The sequence below is a fragment of the Toxotes jaculatrix genome, chromosome 17 (assembly GCF_017976425.1).
Source record: "Toxotes jaculatrix isolate fToxJac2 chromosome 17, fToxJac2.pri, whole genome shotgun sequence".
Classification (NCBI taxonomy): domain Eukaryota; kingdom Metazoa; phylum Chordata; class Actinopteri; family Toxotidae; genus Toxotes; species Toxotes jaculatrix.
This window is the reverse complement of record NC_054410.1, coordinates 12,105,063-12,124,110: the sequence shown is the minus strand read 5'-3', so window position 1 is coordinate 12,124,110 and position 19,048 is coordinate 12,105,063. Positions and strand designations below refer to the sequence as shown.

The 19,048-nt window shown below is 41.9% G+C and overlaps 1 protein-coding gene across 4 annotated transcripts in view; it reads right to left on the bottom strand.

Annotated features, from left to right (window-relative positions):
* The window catches only part of evla (Enah/Vasp-like a), a 33,257-nt gene that overhangs the window by 2,907 nt on the left and 11,302 nt on the right, over positions 1-19,048 (bottom strand). For 3 of the 4 annotated variants that reach the window (XM_041060380.1, XM_041060379.1, XM_041060382.1), the window contains exons 2-7: positions 10,965-11,133; positions 9,957-10,137; positions 5,298-5,355; positions 4,890-4,951; positions 2,318-3,253; positions 148-401 (exon numbers count right to left, since the gene is read on the bottom strand). In XM_041060380.1, coding sequence (XP_040916314.1) covers positions 148-401; positions 2,318-3,253; positions 4,890-4,951; positions 5,298-5,355; positions 9,957-10,137; positions 10,965-11,133 — 1,660 coding nt within the window. The remainder of the gene's footprint in view (positions 1-147; positions 402-2,317; positions 3,254-4,889; positions 4,952-5,297; positions 5,356-9,956; positions 10,138-10,964; positions 11,134-19,048) is intronic. The other variant, XM_041060381.1, reaches the window with a different exon arrangement.

Here is a 19,048-nt window from a genome sequence, read left to right as displayed (position 1 = left end):
GAGTTTCAGTTTATGGCTGTGTCATAAACTGAAACTCAATAAGCCAATAAAATACACAAATAACATGGCTTCAGCAATTAAATACAGATAAAATAAAACCAGAAGGACTGGACCTACACCTCCTGAGGTTTGACCAGGGAGGCTCACCCTATGTACTTTACGTAGTTTAGCTCCAGCCAACGCTGCAGCTAGTCCTGAGGGTTGGTGCTGGACCCCAGGTGGCCCCCCAGGGGGTCCTCCACCAGTGGGAAGTGGAGGGGGCATGGGTGGGGGCACTGCCATTGGGGGCGGTGGGCCCGGGGGTGGTGGTGGAGCTGGAGGGCCAGCCATGGGTGCTGGAGCTGCAGCTGGAGGAGGTGCAACAGAAAGCATAGCTGGGTGACCTGCGGAGACAGGGGGGCCTGGGAAGGGCAGAATTAGAGATCAGTTAATGACTGTCAGTTTATTGATCTTTTTCCGCTTTTGGAAGATCGAGTGGCATCTTAGGAATGATAAGTTGCACACTCTCACTATGTATGATGAACACCTGACATCTGCTTTGTGCAAGGCAACTGGCCACTGGGCAGCGCTAGTGAAGCAACTGGAATTGATCTGCACATTAGCGGTATTTGGTGGGAAAAAGATATTGGTTGTTGGTAAAGTGTCTGATAAATAGTTAGGAAACTGGTTAAGTGCCAGCCACTGATTTAATTTTGTTTACTCGAGTAAGTGAATAATAAAGACTTGAAACTGATTTGAGATAGAAACTCCATCAGAATTGCATTTATTAATTTTTCTATACACATATTTATATATTTTGCTCAAGCTGCATTATCATGTCATGTCATAATTGCAGTTTTCAAAACTACACAGCTGTTGTTCAGGAAGTGTATGTGTGGGAAACCCAAACTGCTTAAGCATGCATACAATGAAACTGACAGCAGACTCCCAAGAAAAACAACAAAAAAACTCCACTACCACATGGTATTAATGTTATTTTAATGATACAATCAAGGTGACAAATTGTTGAATTTTATTGATTAAACCATGTTTTAAAAGTCTCTCCAGGATTATGTCTAGAGCATAATTAATAAATTGAAAACTAAGGCTGTCTCAGGATCAGTCCAAAAGATTTATGTCAAACCTTGAAAAACGTGCTGTGAGAATGATTTTTGCTGTGTTGGCTCTTTACTGCAGCACTTTAGTATTGTTGACAAGTGAGCATAAATTTGAAGAAAGTCATCATTTTTAATATTTTGTAGAAAATCCTTGGTGGTTTGTTTCTGGGTCAAGTCTACGACCCACAGCGATCAGCAGACACTTGATATATCTTCTGCATCTCCCCCAGTAACCAGGCCTGCACCGCAGCCATCATTGTTCCCTTTTTTGTTTTCAGTCTGGTGTTTTTGCAAATGAAACACCTGGTGAGCTGGAATAACCTCAGCTCGTGGACTTGGCAGCTCAAGAATTTTTAATAACTGGGCTATAAAAACTACTCGGTTGCATTCTTTGTATTTTTAGGATCCGAAGATATTTTGACATGTCGCAGTAGAAAAATCACAGGTGTAAATAATATTTTAATAATGTCTGAATTCCATTTAGCTGCTTCAGTTTTAGTGTTAATGTGAAGGGTGGCTCATTGTCACACTGTCATGGTTTACTGGGACACCTGAACAGAGCTGAGCCATCGTTAATATTGTTGTTAATAACCTGTGCTTTTCCTACCATGGCAAGTCAAAGGCCTACTGTCCAGCTGCACTGCGCTAAAATTTGAGAACTGCGCATAAAAAGGTGAACGAGTCCTTCGCTGCTGAAAGGGTTTCTTGTCTGATTTATAGGCTCTGCACACCCATGCAGGTGTTTCTGCTTATTCTGGCCTGGATTAGACCTTCCATCAGGCTGAAGTTGGTTGGAGCTACGATGGGAATTACATAATGCCAAAAAAGAAAATTATAATGATAACAGCTGTCTCACCCTGTAGGTCTCAATCTATAGGATTAACAGGGTGGGGTAGGATCTAGCAGAGCATGTACACACTCTCCCACAATCCTAAAAAATTGTAATTGAGTAACATAACTGAAAACACCTCTGTGGGTGGGCTTGATGGCTGATCTATTGTGTCGACATGACATACATGCCTTTTTCACATGGGTGAGGTACATTTTTTAGAGTCAGTGCACAAGACCCACCCCACACATACACATACACACATACACACACACACACACACACACACACACACACACACACACACACACACACACACACACACACACAATCTATGTGTAACATCCCTCTGCTGAGAGACTACCTCCTCCTCTCTCCTCCTAATACTTACTGCTGCTGGCCATGGGGGCCTGCTGGGGGACTGGGGAGGGGCTCTTCTTGGGCGAGCCCCCGTCAGACATTGCAGTGTAAGAGGGGGGCGAGGAGGAGGAGGAAGAGGAAGTGGTGGTGAGGGGCTGGGCCTGCTGGTGGTACACCTGCTGCTGTTGTGCTTGTTGCTGTTGCTGATGCTGCTGAGGGTGGAAGGTGGATGGGTACTGGGGCTGGTGGCTGGGGGCAGAGCCTGGGGCTGAGTGACCTATCAAAGGAGGCAGGGGGATGGCCTCGCAGAGCTGAGGGGTGAGTGGCAGATGCTGAGAATGAGGAGAGTAGGAGTCATCTGGCTGGCCGTTGGAGTGAGGATGGGGCTGGTGCTGGGGGTACTGGTGAGGGCCCGTCACGGCACTCGGGTCAAGAGGTGGGGGCTTCATCCTAGTACTCAGGGCCGGGAGGGGGTGAGCCACTGGGAGGACAGGCTGTGGGGGCAAACCCTGCTTCACAGGCATGGCCATCATGACTGGAGGGGAGGAGGAGGGGGGCAACTGGGCGTACATTTGCTGCATATGAGAGGCGGACCAGGTGCCATGTTTAGGGGGGAGCAAGATGTCTTGTTGCTGCTGTTGTTGTTGAAGGTGTGCATGGCGGGCTGCAGTGGGAGGAGACAGGGGGATCTGACGGACCTGTCGGCCCTGGGTGGTCACTCCTGTTTGGACTGGGGAAAAGGCTGAGGCGAGCGAGGTGGAGAGCTGGGAGGAGAGCTGGGCCTTGTCCCTAGCAGCCCCTACCTCTTTCTCCTGAGAGGGAGAGGAGGAGGCGGAGGAGGGAGGAGAGGAGGAGGCCACACGGACGTAGGAGGGTGGCAGTGTGCTAGCTCTGTACTGTCTGTACTCAGGAGGAGTGTCTGGGTGGGTGGGAGGAGTGGAGACTTTATATTGGAGAGTGGAAACGACTGTGACGGGCAGAGAGAGAAAGACAGAGAGAGGAGAGAGAGGAAGAGGAGATGCAGACGAAGAGGAGGACGAAGGAGGGCAACAAACAAAGGAAAACAGAAAAGAGAAAAACGTGAGAAGAATGAAAAGCAACCAACTGAGCAACCAAGCAAGTAAAGATGAGAAAATCAGGAGCAGTCCAAAAACGGAAGCCAATAGCAAATAAGAAAGAATCAAAATATTATAAAAAGAACAAGCAGCAGAATGCAACATGACTGAGCCATGATCAGAAAGCATATGGCATTTCCCCCCAACAGTAGCTGGAAGAAAGAGATGGCAGTAGAGCATGTTGCAGGGACAGAGGGGGTACTGATATCGCCACTGACAGCAGGGATAAAGGAGGATGTTTAAGTCTGTATGTGCTATTAAGGGGCAGACTTGAACATTTATATGTGTGTATGGATAAAAAGGCATAAGGGCATACAGACTGGGGAGTAGTGGTTGAAACTTAAGTGGGAAACACTAACACAAACACTGGGGAAGCGTATTTACCCCTAGGAACCTACTGTATTAGGGTTTGGAATCTCTGGTATTTAGTAATGATAAAATCACCTGTTTGCTCTGGGAAAGTAAAGCGTCCTTTGCCTGAGCCAACACCGATAACTTCCCTCATTAAAGAAGCCGAGCAAATACCCATTTGCTCCCTGCCTGGAAAGGTTGCTTATTGACAGTTGGGATGTAGTGCTGATTTTTTTGTTGACCGGTTTGTCTAAATGTTTGTGTAGCTAGGAGCAAACGCTACGAAGCCTTCAATTTATTTTGGTCTCCAGAGCAACATGTCTGTGTGTAAAACCGCTGCATTACCTGGAGAAGCAAATGCCCGAATTGGTTGAACCGAACACTAAACTGACTTTTTATTTGATTTTTTAAAAATAGGGACGATGCAGTTTAACATACTTCCAATACAGAGCACGAAACTGTCATGCTGCACATCAGTTTCATTAGCCATTGTTAATGTTAAACTGTTGTCCCTATTTGGGCTTTTACATGCATAGTTAAAATATACAGCTTTCATTCTCATAGAACCAGAATACACTACAAACACACTACAACTATGGAAATATAATGACATTCAAAAAACTGATTTAGAGTACAATTAGGTCAAAATGGCTACAGCTCTGGTTTGCTCAGCCTCTACCTTGGTTGTGAAAGATTATATATCTGTAATTACTTTGATTTCGATTGGTAATGTGTTGATAGCCCTTTATGGAGAAAGCTGATTGTCCAAATTTACCCTGCCAGCTCTCTAGGACAAAGTCCATGTGAGTCGATGTGTGAATAGAGCAGGTCATTGTCTGGAGAATTCACAGCAAGCCAGTGGGTATGTTGAGGATGCTTCTCTCCTGCCTCCTGTACGCTCTACCCAGGCACCACCCTTCGCTTAAACCGAACAGAGTATTTCCAGTAGGTGTGAGTGTGTCTCACATGGACAGTCTCCTGTTGTGTGTTGCATAAGTGAAAGTGCAACTCTAGACAACTTCCAGAGCACCAGGTCCAGTAATTGTCTGGAGCTGCCTTTCATTTGTGAAAACGGCTTGAGAGAGAGTGTGTGTGTGTTTACATAGGTGGGTGTGGGTGTGTTTGTTTAAGCCTCACCTGATCCTGATGTTCGTCGTTCCCTCTCCTTGTGCGCCTGCATCTGATGTTGCTCCATCATCCTATGAATCGCAAGGATGTCACTGCTCTTATAGTCTGCAGCTTTTAATCAGTGTGTCTTCATAAATCAAGCTTGATGTATAGTTTGACTGTGTATCACACTTTCATCAGTGCTTAACAGACCAGAACACTGAAGGCTGCTGTGTCAATCTAACACTTCGTGTAAATATATATTATATTTCCCAAACTGGGTTTCCCTACCCCACTTATAGTAAAAAATAACTTTATGCTGTAAATGTCTGCAGATTCTTATATTTTAAGTGCTCTATTTTTTTGTTTAGATTTTCTGTGTAAACACTGCTTCATGTATGAAATTGTATAAAGCAGAGCAGATCCAGGGAATCGTACCTCCTCTGTGCCTCACTTTCCTCTGAGGAGGGCCCATTTTGGCGCTGGACGACTGGACCTGGAAGGCACACAGGGAGAGAGGGGAAAAAAGTGACTAATGTGCAGTTTTTCTTTGGCATGTAAACTTTTTTGGTTTTCGATAATTCCAACAAAGGCAGAAATGCTTTCTCTTTAGCACAGAATATCAGTTTTTGCAGTAGACTGGTGCGTTTGACAGCACCATAGAGAGAAACAAGACTACGTGCATTGACCCAACATCAAAATACAATATACACCAAAAAGCATGTGGACATATTATCTACTGGCTTTACATTTTCACATCCTCTAGACCGGAGACTATTTCAGCAGCATGGGTCTATGACTTTGATGATTACACAATGCAATGCTAAGGTGTCACGCAAACATCTGTCCCTTTAAACATCCTCACTCTTTTATTTCTTGTTTGTGTTTACTCTTTTCCCCTCCCCCTGCTTCTTCCTTGTTGCTGGTATTTATCTTTATCAACCTTCTCATTTCCTCTGTCCCTTTGCTTCCCTTATTCCTGTTCTCCCTCTCCTTACAACATCCTCCTTTACTGAAAGGATCACCTCCTGATGACCAATGTGTCTGAAAAACTTTTTAATCTGTTGTGCAACATCAGTAATTGTGAGACACATTTGCATTTGGAGACAAGTTTAAGAAATTCCAATGATCTTATATAAAACAGTCCCAGTGGTGAGGGCAGGAAGAGGAGCTGTGTTTACTGAATGAACAGACAGCAGCAGGCATCATGTGAGGTACTGTGGCTTTGCCCTGGAGAGCCAAAAAGCTGTTTATAACATAATTTGCTCAACATGTTGCCAGCCACAGGAATCTCAACCATAAACCACAGCAGGAAAATAATCTAAGAGAGTTGGATAAACAGAAACGCCGAGAATATCACAGGAAAAGATCATGCAAAAAGGAAATACATCAAAACATACTGAACCCAGGCTAATGGGTTTAAATACATGGGGTGAGTCATAAAATCCTTTCAATAGAAGATAATTTATCAGTGTTTAAGTTGCTATATTAACTGGTGCTGAATGTTAAATAATCAAGATCAGCCACACGACCATCTCAGTTTAGCACTTTGCTTGTTGACCAACTACAGACTGCCTCCCCCGCTCCACCACCCCCTCCACCCCAACCCGCCTAACCGACAAAGTTAGAGCCTCATTCTGGGTGGGCTATTAACAGGGAGCATCAGGAAGAGCACTTATCACATATCACCAGAATACCAGTCATTAAACTTCAGCCTCCACCGCGACATCAAGAACACCCACGGGTGATATTTCCGTTCGCTGTGTCTGGAGCATGGGGGTGGCGGGCAGATGGGGGCAGTTAACTTGAGGCAGAGCTTTTCCTTATGTACATATTGTGTTTCTGTCCATGCGATTGATTTTTTGTGACATTTTTTTTTGTGTCCATAAAATTGACTCTACTTTAGCACTAGACCGTTAACGTCTGACTGGTGATTACTGTCATCGGGCAGTAAGTGAATGAGCTTGAAAAATGCAGGTTTCACTTGCACGCTTCAGTTTATTCTGCCACCGCTGACCTGGTCGGTGGTTGGCAGATTTCTTTTGCTGTGCTGCAGAGTAAAGAAGAGATGCCTTTGAAGATGTCTAGTTTCCCTCGCTCCCTGACACTCCCCTGAACTCTGCTTGTTAGCTCATGCTAATTATGTGCTCTGCTGGCAAAGCTGCACATTCAATTTAGCAAATATTCTAAGGGTTAAAAAACAAACTCTCTTTCTATGCAAAAAGAGAGGCTACTGAAGTATTAAAATGTTTACTTTGATCAGGGCTACATAAGAATTTAGAGCAGAACTGCTGATCTAGAATAAGCTATCACAATGAATAAGATGCTAAGAGGAAGCTGATAGGTGACAGTAGAATCGTTCTCTGAGCAGGCTTTGTAAACACAGGCCCTCTGTTCAAGTATCAGTGTGACACTGTTCTATAATTGCATTTGTTTGTACCAGCAGCAATATTTTTTGCAGCGACTCTAAATCTCAAAGAAATGATTCAAGAATATAAAGCTACAGATACAGCGTCATTTTTATTTGCTCCTGCTGACTCTCTGCTGTTCCCATATACAGTACGTTTTTTTCTCAGATTAGACTTCAGGGATTCGGTCTTTAAACATAACCCGGGGCTTTTTATTAACACTTCACAATCCTTCTGCAGACATTAATGAGGTAGATGTGAAGGACACAATTACCACCCCGTGTTGTGCATGTGTATCCATGCATATGTGCATGTGTGGGTGAGCGTGTTTCTACTGCTAACATGGTGCATGGTATAGGGCTCTGGCTGTTGCCATGGTGAAGGTCAAGGAGGAACAGGAAGCCCAGGGGACAAGAGGGCTTGATCAGACTTGTAAGCATTTTGTGGGAGAGCTCAGGAGACCACTGTGAGTGTGTGCGTATGTGAGTTGTCTTAATATGATCAAAGAAAAATCAGTTATTCCTTCTTTATTGTACTCTGCCACTCTTTCACTAAATTAAAAGATGATGAATTACTAACATCAGCCTCTATGGAAGCAGCAGCGAAGAGACAGAAACAGACAGATGGACACAATCAAACTGTCACCTTCACTTAAAAATTACATGTCTCTCTGACTTTTATTTTTATTTGTACTCTTCTCAATGATCACCAGAGGTTTTCTTAGTTTTCCCAAAATCAGTGATAAGGGCTTTAAGTTTAGGTTTATCTGTCTCAATTACTAAAGTACTGAATGCCATTAGCTCATCACATTACATCATTTAGTCTCCTAAGCTGACAGCTAGTTGAAACAAAAACAAACAAAAAATATCTTTATCAGAGGCCACAGTTTCTCTTTGATCTGTTTTTGCTGGAAAAAAGGACAATGACAAATTACTGACACGCAGTGCTTTATCATCGACTGACACACAGTTACTTAAAACATCCCAAAAAAGTGTCTCTTTTTCACAATGGGAAAATGGCTGAAGCTCAATGTCCCTCCATTTGCCAAGCAGTCTGTTACCACGGAAAACATGCATGGCTAGTTTACACATTTCTCTACAGCACAACACTTACTGAGGATGATGACGGCTGAAGAAACTCGCCTGAGGACACCAGGTGAAATCTCTGGAGTCAACATAGTGAGAAATGCCTATGCCAATGCCTATTTACTATCAATACCGTACAACACTAGAGAATAAATAAGACTTCTGTCAACAAGAAATACTATAAACGACGTGGTGGAGTGAGTAAGGAAGTGTTTCCCATGAACAGACACACTTTTTCCTTGTGTGACGAGGCTCATGATCCCACATCCAAATGCACCCAAAAAAAGGCGAGCTGCCATGTGAGCACGGTGGGGTACGACATTAAGGCTCCATATGGGATATTTTAGCCACCAATAGGAGAGTCACAAGGATGGGGTGGGATGACACCGCAGTTAAACACTCACAGATATTCTCTCATACAAGCACCGGCACACCACTTATAAGTAGCTTGTAACCAGAGCTGGTCAGAAGCTATTTTGTAAACTAAGAGTAGATAGTTAGACTTCAAGTACAGTTCAAGGTCCCTACAAAGTTTATTCACTGTCCATGTATAAAAATAATAAAAAAACTATATATCTGACCAAATGTCTATAATGATGCAGCCTCCCTGCTTGAGTTATTACGTTTTACTTTGAAAATCTGTTGTAAGTAAAGCAACAGTAACCCTTTAAATGGCAGTAATATGAGGTGTCCTGGTTCAGATGCAAACCACGTAACCACAACGTCCCTGGTTTGATTCCAGCTGGAGACCTTTGATGCCTGTCACACCCTCTCGCTACACTCTTTTCCTTTCTCTCTCTGCATAATATCAGCTGTCTAGTAATGGTGAACACACAAAAATAAATCTTTAAATAAGGATAATTTATCAGATTTCCAATTAGCAACCAGCTGATTTTGTTGCTATTGTTTGGTTTAGTGTGTAGCTGCAGTACATGTTATCAACCAGCAGAGGGTAGTACAGCTTAGTTTAGTAGCTACACTTCACAGGCTTTGAACATTGCAACATATTTAATATGGACATGCATTATAAATGAACACTTTAATATATATTGCTTAAACTGAATTGCTCTTCTCAACCAGCTTCAACATGTTTCTGCAGTCTATACTACAATATACATTCTGTTTAAGAGAGTTAGCTCTGAAGAGAAAATATCCATTAAAAAGTGCCTACGTAGTCAAAACTGTGCCGATTATTTGATTGTGGTTACCTGACATTCTTTTGAGAGCAAAAATAGATTTAAATTGATCACAGATGACAACTGAAGACAGCCGGTTGTAATTTGACCTGAAATCCATTTAAAGTTCCACTGGAAAAACATCAGCAGGTTTCCAAATCAAGCTAATGATTAAAAAAAATTCATTCCCTATTTCTCTATGGAGATGAACTGTTCAACGTGACTCACTGAAGCATTCAGAAAACTGTCTTAGAATAATTTCATGGCATGCCAGGGAGTCGAATACAAATCAAGGTGTCAATGCTTCATGAAATATATCGATGACAAAAAGGTCATGGAGTGAGTTTTTAACAGCATAGAATAAATAAATAAAAGAAACGGGCATTAAAATTATGATAAGATGCATTTATTCCATATATGAATGCTTACCTCCGCTGTCAGGTGAGCTGAGGACATTGAGGGCGAACAGCATGGCGTTGGAGAAGGTGGTGGCCTCCTCCTTACTGGCAAAGTTCAGCCCATAGACCTGGCGAGCATCACGCCACTGATGGAAAGTCGGAGTGGCTTGATTGTATTTCAGGCCCTTCACTATAGAGTAGTTGATCACCACCTTCAATAAAAGAAAGAAAATGATGTGCTGTGAATTAGAAATGTTATGTAGATTTGATAATGTGAAAAGGGAAGACATGTTGGTTAAGCATGGATACCTGCTGTTCATCAACAGCCAGTGTTGAGGGAGTGGAAGGAGATTCTTGCTCATTTTCTCACCCTTATTTTACCAGATGTTTGGAGATTTGATTTCAGTGTTCATCTGCTTCACTGTACAATTTCTAACCTCTACAGTACCAGTGCTCAGAGTAACACCCATAAAAAACAGCAAGTGTACAATAAGGACAAACTCATGTTGCAATAATGGCATCATTTTCTTTTTCTTGTGGATAAATGACAAAATGTCAACTTTGATAACAAGATCTTTTTCAGCTGTCTCAATCATGAACACTTAGCATCATGTTGTAGAGTCAAACCAAGCATCAAAACGATGGGATTTACTTTAAGATCCTCATGTTGCAAATTCAACAATCATATTCTCCGTAACATGAGAGGAAGAAACACAGATGTCTGCACCAACAAACTCCTAAAAAGGCATGAATCATAATATGCTCAAAAGGATCCTCAAAAAGTTATTATGGGAAATGTAGGAAATCACTGATCAGATGAGTAGGCAGATTGAGAGAGAGATAATACAAACAGTAAACTACAATAATGCTTCATCACATAATTCATCACTCCTGGAATCCACTGAGCACCACAGATCTGTGATTTGTGAACATGTATCTGAGGGAGGAGTAAGGAGATAATATGAGGACTGATAGATATAAACCTGGAGCTCCAGATTTCTAAAATGTGTAATGCAGATCATTTTTTTGTGTCTCTCACCTGCTGGTCCTGCAGTTTGACGCCCACCACTCTGAAGGTGTTGTTGGCAGTGTTGTGGTAGATGTTGATGCGACTGAAGCCTTGCTGCCCGGGCTTGATGGGCACCCACTTCTTACTGGCATCATCGTAAACCATCACCGAGGCCCGAGCCTGGCAGATACTCTGTTCACTGGAGAAAGAAAGAAAGGAAAAGAAAGTATGTATTAACATTACTCTGTTGGATGTGGAGACAGAAATAGAGAGCAAATAAGTGTGGGCTCTCATAGTGTCTCTTTCAACTTATAATTTTGTCATTATTCAACGACAAAATATTTCACGTCTCAGCCAAAAAAGATGCAAAAGGTCATTGTGTGCACATTCAGTCCTATATTTAGACCTCGTGGTGGAAAATAGATTCAGTGAAGGAAAAAATTTAAAGAATCTACACAGTTGATCACAGCTCCTACAACTTCATTGGACTGAAAAAAGGCTGATGTCACCCTTTGCCACAGAAGCCAAAATTTCAAAGCCCAGAGAACCCAAAAGTTCAACCTCAGTACATCATGATTTAGATTTTCAAAAATAATAATAATGTTAAGTGATGAAAGCTAATGGAACAGAAAATAAGTGGAAAGCGGGCAGTATTCTGCTCTCTAAATGGTGGAGAATACTGGCTTCCCTGCACTGTTATTCCTCATACTGTTAAAAGTGATGGTGGTCAATGAATGAAATCCAGTAAAACAGAGTTAGTGTGTAATTATCTGCTTAGCTGAGGGGTCACTGGGGAGCCACACCTTACTGCAGTTACCACTGCAAGTTACCACTTTAAAAGTAACATCCTGCCACTGCAGGAATCTGACAGCTTGTGAATCCTGAGGAGAAGGCAGGCTGCCGTTTTTAAAAAGCTATAAACAAGACCTCAACCTAAAACTCAACCCTGGTAAATTCCCTTTTCCCTTCTGGTCTTTACTGTGGTGCAGCAGCATCATTATAGTATGTCAGGAAATGTGCATAGACATCAGTGCAGAAGGGTGTGAGTGATGTGTTGGGTAACGATACAGTGTGTTAAAAACGCAAGTGTTTGATCAGCAAGCGTATCGCCAGCTGGAAACTCATTTGGAAAAAAAAAAAAAAAAAAAAAAAACGATGAAAAGTCACATATCACATACATGCACACAGCTACAAGGACGCATAAATTAACCACTAAAAAGACACATTTGGCAACTGACCGATGTGGCTTCATCACATCATAAATCACGTGACAAAACTGCCACTTCCAAGAGATGCAGCTTGAGTTTTATAAAAGTTTCTAACCACCCATATGTGTTATGTTCTGACTACTGTTATGACCTTAGCACCATATGTGCCGAAAGGTGTAAAAATTGGCTCAGAATGTAAACACATAACAGGTGGAGAGGTGACGTGGACAGGCAGAGGTGAAGTTAACCTGCAGAACCTATGAAGTGACTAAACAGTTCTCTGATTTTCACTTTCAACACCTCAGGGACTGACTCTTTTGCAGTTAGACACACATTAACAGTCTAAAGGTGTAAGAGCCAAGAAAAGCAAACCAAGATGATCGATAGTTCATATAGGATGAGTCACACTAAATAAACAAAATTTACTAGGGCCACAACTTAAAATAAACAATAATCTTTTAATCTATGAACTGTCAGAAAGCAGCGAAAAACACCCATCACAGCTTCCCAGAGGCTAAAGTGATATCTTCAAAAACCCAAAGATATTCAATTTACCATCAAATATGACAAAGAAAAGCAGCAAGTCCTCACATTTAAGAAGCTGGAACCCACTGTCATCTGGCATTTTTGCTAAAGAAAAATGTTAAAAGAGTTATCTGTTATTAAAATAGTTGGTAGTTCATTTTCTTTTGACTAACTGATAAATCAACTTATTGCTGCAGCTTTAAAATTGACAATTTCATAATTACTGTTACAATTTTTGAGTGCACAAGATTGTGCCTTACAGTCACATTTGAAATCCACTATTACATCAAAACTTACAACTTACAATAATATCTGAGACTTTGGAATGATACACAGGAGATTTTCCTGACCCTTTTAAAGAGGTTTCACAGCTGCTTAAAACTGTATAATACCGAACAAAAGCAGTGTTAAGAGTATGGAAAAAGCCAGAAATGGTGTCAAGAACCAAATGCATGATGAGTTGTTCTATTATCTTGAAAAAAAAAGAGCCTGAAGTGAGTGAGATTTTATACTGTAATTTTACAGCGCCACCAATTTAGTACAATTACATTAACAACAAAAATGACGGAAATAATAAAGCAGATATGCAAATTGGCTGATACATGAAGTTGTCATTTATCAGGGGCTGGGACTTGTCTCCAAGGCCCTGAGGATCCCAGTAACATTCAAAATGCCAACCTGTGACCCCCCTCCCCCTCTTCCTCCTCCCCCTCCTCCTCCACCAACAACCTTTCCTTCGATATGCCACTCTGCAGGAGGAACACAGCATGACACCTGAGAGATCCCCCCCCCCCGGACTGCACCAACACATGGTTTGGTCTCAGCCGGTTTCCTCTCACTTTCCTGCCATCATCTGCTCTCCGGTTCCCTTGTGGTCATCCGAACAGCCTCAAATAACTCAGCAGTGATGAGACAGCAGCTTTACTTCTTCGCTGCATCTCCATCCTCTCCAATTAATAGCTTTTTATGACACACAAGGTTTTAAGGCAGTGATGCAGACTGGTCCTAAGGCTGGTTATTGAGTATATGAAGCACTTAGTCTTAAAAAAGTCTGACCAAATGACCAAACAATTAAATGCATTTTGCATGAATTTTCCTTAACATATATGGTACGAGTAATGGATTTGGAAGGTGGAATCTTTTATCTAAAAATGATCATTTCACAAGAATCTCAGCGTGAAAGAGCCTCTTTGACACCTGACAGCTGGATAACGGATGTTTGCTTCCATGCAACATTATTAGAAAGTCTCAGTATAAACAGCACAGTGCACAGTCACGTTGTTCCTAAGGGAGAAGTCTTTAAAGTTCGCTTGACAGATGAATTTCAGCAACAACTCCCATGATTACAACTACCCTCCCTCTGTCAAATATCCATCACTCCCCACTGCACAACTGTTGTCAAGTTAACCAGCAGCAATATCAATATCAAAGCTATCAAAACACAAATTATTCATGACAATGCCTCCAACTCACAGATATTTTGATTCATAGTTAAACCACAGAATCAAAGAAATGGTTTGGCTTAGTCTCATGCTTGGATGTTGCAAGCAGGCAAGACAAAAGCAAGATGCTGGTGGCTGGAAAATGGTTACACAATAAATATCCTCCATCTATGGACAAACAGGAACTTCAAAATCAAACAGGAAACACATCTGTCATTAACACAAGCAGATCTGAATGTGAAGTTCCTCAGACACATTCAAATATAGCACAGGATCCAAACCCAACAATTCACACCAGATAAAATCTGAACTCTGGTTTGACAGCTCTGACACAAATGCAAAAGTTCAAACTTACTCTCATGCAAATGTTATCTTACTGCCTATATATCAAGATAAAGAAAAAAAAATTGTCCCTTTCAGTGGAAAATAGTAAAGAATTTCATCACTGGCAAGCCAGGCAGGAGGATTCAGCAATCTGAAAAGTTCACTGCCTCTACACTTGAGGAGAAGCTCCTGTTCTAAATGCAAAACCATAAGGGATAACTACAGACATCATGTTTCTTACATCTCTAAATAAGTTAAACAGACTCTCTAATCACATAACAGACACTTCTCTCCACTTCAGAGACCCGACAGACCACCAGAGTCTCACTGGGAAAAGGAAGAGAGGGGAGGAGGGAGGTGGCTGCATCTCTGTCATGGATCCTCTTACAAAAACAGGCCCTATTTCTGGAGCAGTTTGGGCCAGAGGGATGGAGTGCCTCGAGCCTGATGCTGACGGTTTCAGTTCTCTTCAAGCAGTCAGAAATAAAGCGGACGCTTCGTCCGCTCCTTCTTTACATACAGCACGTTGCTCAATCAACACATCATGAGATGTTGAGCAAGAAAAAAAAGGAAAACTTCTCACCACTTCTAACAGTGTGACAAATGCTTCTGTGTATTATCTAGTCACTAAGGGTGGTGGACTCTCTCTAGATCACATGACAAAGATGAGATACGGCACAGTAGTGCACATGATAGCTGCTTAACATCACAGCTGCTTTTACCAACTTAAGAAAAAAAAAAATCCAGAGGCCTGATTTGCTCAAATGCTTGATACTTGATGGATTTTCAGCCATAAAAAATAGTGACTGGGCTGAAAGATGAGCAGAGGCAAAGAACACAGAGTGACTGTGTTTGTGATGAAGGCAGCGCCGGCGATATGGCATAATCTGAAAAAGGTCAGCTTGCTGAAAATCACAATCAGTGACATTAAAATAACATGGTGAATCAAATTGATGCTCAGAGCAGGAAAACGTAAAACAGGAAGAACGGAAGGTCAAAGTGAAGCAATAGCAAACACTAAGTTACAATTTATTTGAATTACATAGAATGAAATTGTCAGCGGCACAGTTAATGAGCAGGATTTTATGTATTTAACTGGCCCTTCAGCTTTGATTTGTCCTTCCGAGCGAACCTTTTAAAATACAAGGAGCCATGTGATCCTTTTGTCAATATAAAAATATTGATTATAGCCACTCTAAGCAGTTTTATAAAGGTCCAGAATGTTTGTATGGACCTACAGCTGATGATCATTTGGGCAGTTTCCCCACTTCAGGCTGCTCCAGGCCCCTGAGGGTTTAAGTCTGCTGGTATTTTCCCGCTTGTGTATTCTATATACTACATCTTTAAAAATGCATAAGCACTTTCCCACTAACAGCTCATGAATAAAGAAAGAAATACTGTATGTTTCTCACACCGCATTGACACGCTAATAAGACAAGCACTAAAAAAATTTTAAATGTTCTGAACGTCTGTCACCCAAAACTCTTTTTGCCTTTAGAAAATAAAACATATTTGTGTTGGTGCAGAGAAAACGCATGTACTCTGAATTTCAAGTACTGGTCTGGTTCTTTCCTAGAAAAAAGGATCAACTTGACTTGATCTGGCAAACAGCTCCGATCTGAACATTTCACCTTGTTTTTGCTGGACTAAGCAAATTTCTCTCAGCGGAGGCTGAATAATATTCACCTCAAAAGGCAGCCTGAGAAGGGTGAGAAGAAAAAAAGAAGATGAAAAGAGAACAGAGAGAAAAACAAGAGCAGAAAGGATATGAGGGCTTCTGCCACACTGAGCACTTCATCGTGTCAGAAAAGCCTCATAGGCGAGTGGCGGAAAGGAGGCCACATTCCTGAGCTTTTGAATTAAGCAACACATGGTGACACATATGTGCCCCCCTCACATAAATTCTATGTATACACACTTTGAGTGTCATGGCTGTATCTTCTCCTATCAGATCAGACCATTAGCAGAAAATTCAGTGCTGGAAGAAATGATGCCTGACCCTGATCCAGTCCAGAAAACAATAGGCCTACACCTGATGGGTTGATTGTGCACATTAGGAACAGTGGTTTCGTGTTTCTGGGAGATTCAGCAACTGTGTGAGTAGATCACTGGATGTATTTAGGCTGGGAAAGTGTTTCCTTGGCATTCTGTGTGGGAGTAGGTCAGGATGGTGGGGCATATGAGGGGTTCTCTCTGGGTAGTACCCGAGGGCAGAGCTTCTGTTATCATGGCAATTAACTTTTGTTGCTGGGGTAATTGTTCCATCCTGCTGGTTCACAGTGGAAGGCACCCGAACATACCCGAATAAATGATGAGTCATTGAACACAGCCCCACACGGCTGGCTCATGGCAGCAGTTTCGTTGGGCCTTTGTTTCTGTGATGAAAACTAAATGTTAAAAACACTACCAAAGGCTACCAAAGTATGCCATCAGCAAAGATGCATTCATGACGAGCCATCAAAAGAAGTGTCTTACTGCAATAAGTCCTCATGTAAGTTCAGCTTTTGGGGAAATTCATTTTTCACAACTTAAACCTGTAGTTGATAATTTTGCCATTAATAAAGCTACAACTTATCAAACCCAATCCATTTCCTGCTTGCACCTGCAGCCACAGCAGCAGTAAAGTTCAGAAAAAGTCACTGTTGGATTCTGTATTACTTGCAATAACTAGAATTTAAGAACTAGTGAAGGGTTAATTTCACAGTATAAACCACAGTGTAGGAGAAGCTGCATTTTATTTTTTAAAGAATAAGCTTTAGGTGGTGAAAGGCCTATTCCATGTGTGTCTCTGTGTGCCTTCCGTATCTCTGCTCAACTGGCTAATAAAGGCTAAACTGATGCCTAAAATAATGAAAGGAGACCAGACAGTTTAATGAACACTAACAGAAAATCCAAGTAATTATCCCTGATCATTTGCTGCATCTTAGGCGTGCAGCAGATGATCTGCACGGCTGGTGACAACTTAATTTATCCTGTTAATCAATTCATTTCATGCTAATTAACTGCCTTAAAAATCATAACCTCCTGTACAACGAAAACCATCTGAGAGAGAAGAAAGCATCCAGAGAGGCTTCCTGTGAAGCAGGAGTGATAATTACACTGTTTTATGCATCCCTGGTTGGTGCTGTAGCTAATAGGGAAGCACAGTCAATGTCAGGGAGGGTTGATAAATCAATCCAAGGGATGTTCAGTAAATAAATAATAGCATCCTCAGGTAGACAGTGCTTGTCTCAGCAGAGGAATATGCTGCCATAACTAAAATACATCTGTCTTGAGTGGTGCAAGACTCCAGACAATGTCTACACCAACTTAATACAGTTAAATATGTTAAATAAGCATGTTCTAAATTATCCATCCTGTTTGTGTTTATGCTGGAAAGATGGAGAGATGTGGACAGGCCAAAAAAACCCACCAGACTACTGTAAAATACAAAACACAATTCTAAATTCAAATGCTACCAAAACTCCACTCTATGTTGTGATGTGTTGCAACCTCCTTTTCAAACACGAACAGAAATACATAATTATACACCCACACACAGTATATTATGGTACCCATACTGTGCATACACCCAAAATAACAGTCACTGATATTTTTAGTGATGGGCCAGCTTAGTGCAACAGAAACAGACAGGCACACACACACATACAGATTGGTTACGGCATATGGATCCAGTTAGTTGTCTGTTATTATTATGCTCACCCTGAGGATTATAGCCTCCAGGGTTCACTGGGCATTTTGGGGCAGGGCACAGCCACCGCCTGTGTATAGCATGGGTGGGGGTGTATACATTTACAGTATGGATGCCTCTGTGTGTCTGTGTGCGTCTGGGTGGGTGTGGGGGTCCAGCTGACAGAAGGAAGAGGTCTGTCTGACTGACTGGATTACAGACAGAGCCTAGCAGGCAGCTCATTACCTCACTGCAGTCTTAAATCTAAATTAACCAGGACTTAACTCTTGTACAAAACCTCTAATCTGCTCCACGGGGAAAGTACTGTTCACAGGCACACGGAGGGAAGGAGGCCTGCGGGAACTAAAAACAGCACACATCAACTTTATTGCTGAGAAACAGTGTGAAGCCCGGTCATTAGGACGTGAGCAAACAAAGTACAGTTAGCTTATCTGAAACATACAAAGAGATGTGACAGATGCTAGATTTCAGGGATTGCAGTAATGTTGCCACATGTGATGTAACATTGCTGCCAAACTATGTGGAACACAATAATTAAACTAAAGAAGTCAAATACAGCCATTTACAGCTACCATTATTAAAGTCCATTTACTAGTTACACTTTACCATGCATGTCAAATTAAATTCTTTTCTCTGTAGCCCCATCGCCTGATAAAAAGATTCAATCATTCTCTGCTGTACTCTCTGATTAATATGCTGAACATGGTGAACATACCACCTGAACACCAGCATGTTAGCACTGTGACCGACAGCATGTTGCCATGCTAGCTTTAGCATTTTGCTAAAAACACTGCTGTGCCAAAGTACAGCCATATTAAGCTGCTAGCATGATAGTCCTGTCACAATAAAAACCTTGCCATGTCAAATCTAGCACAAAACTAGCTGAGGCCTGCAGAAGAAAACAGAGTTAAATGTTACTAGGAA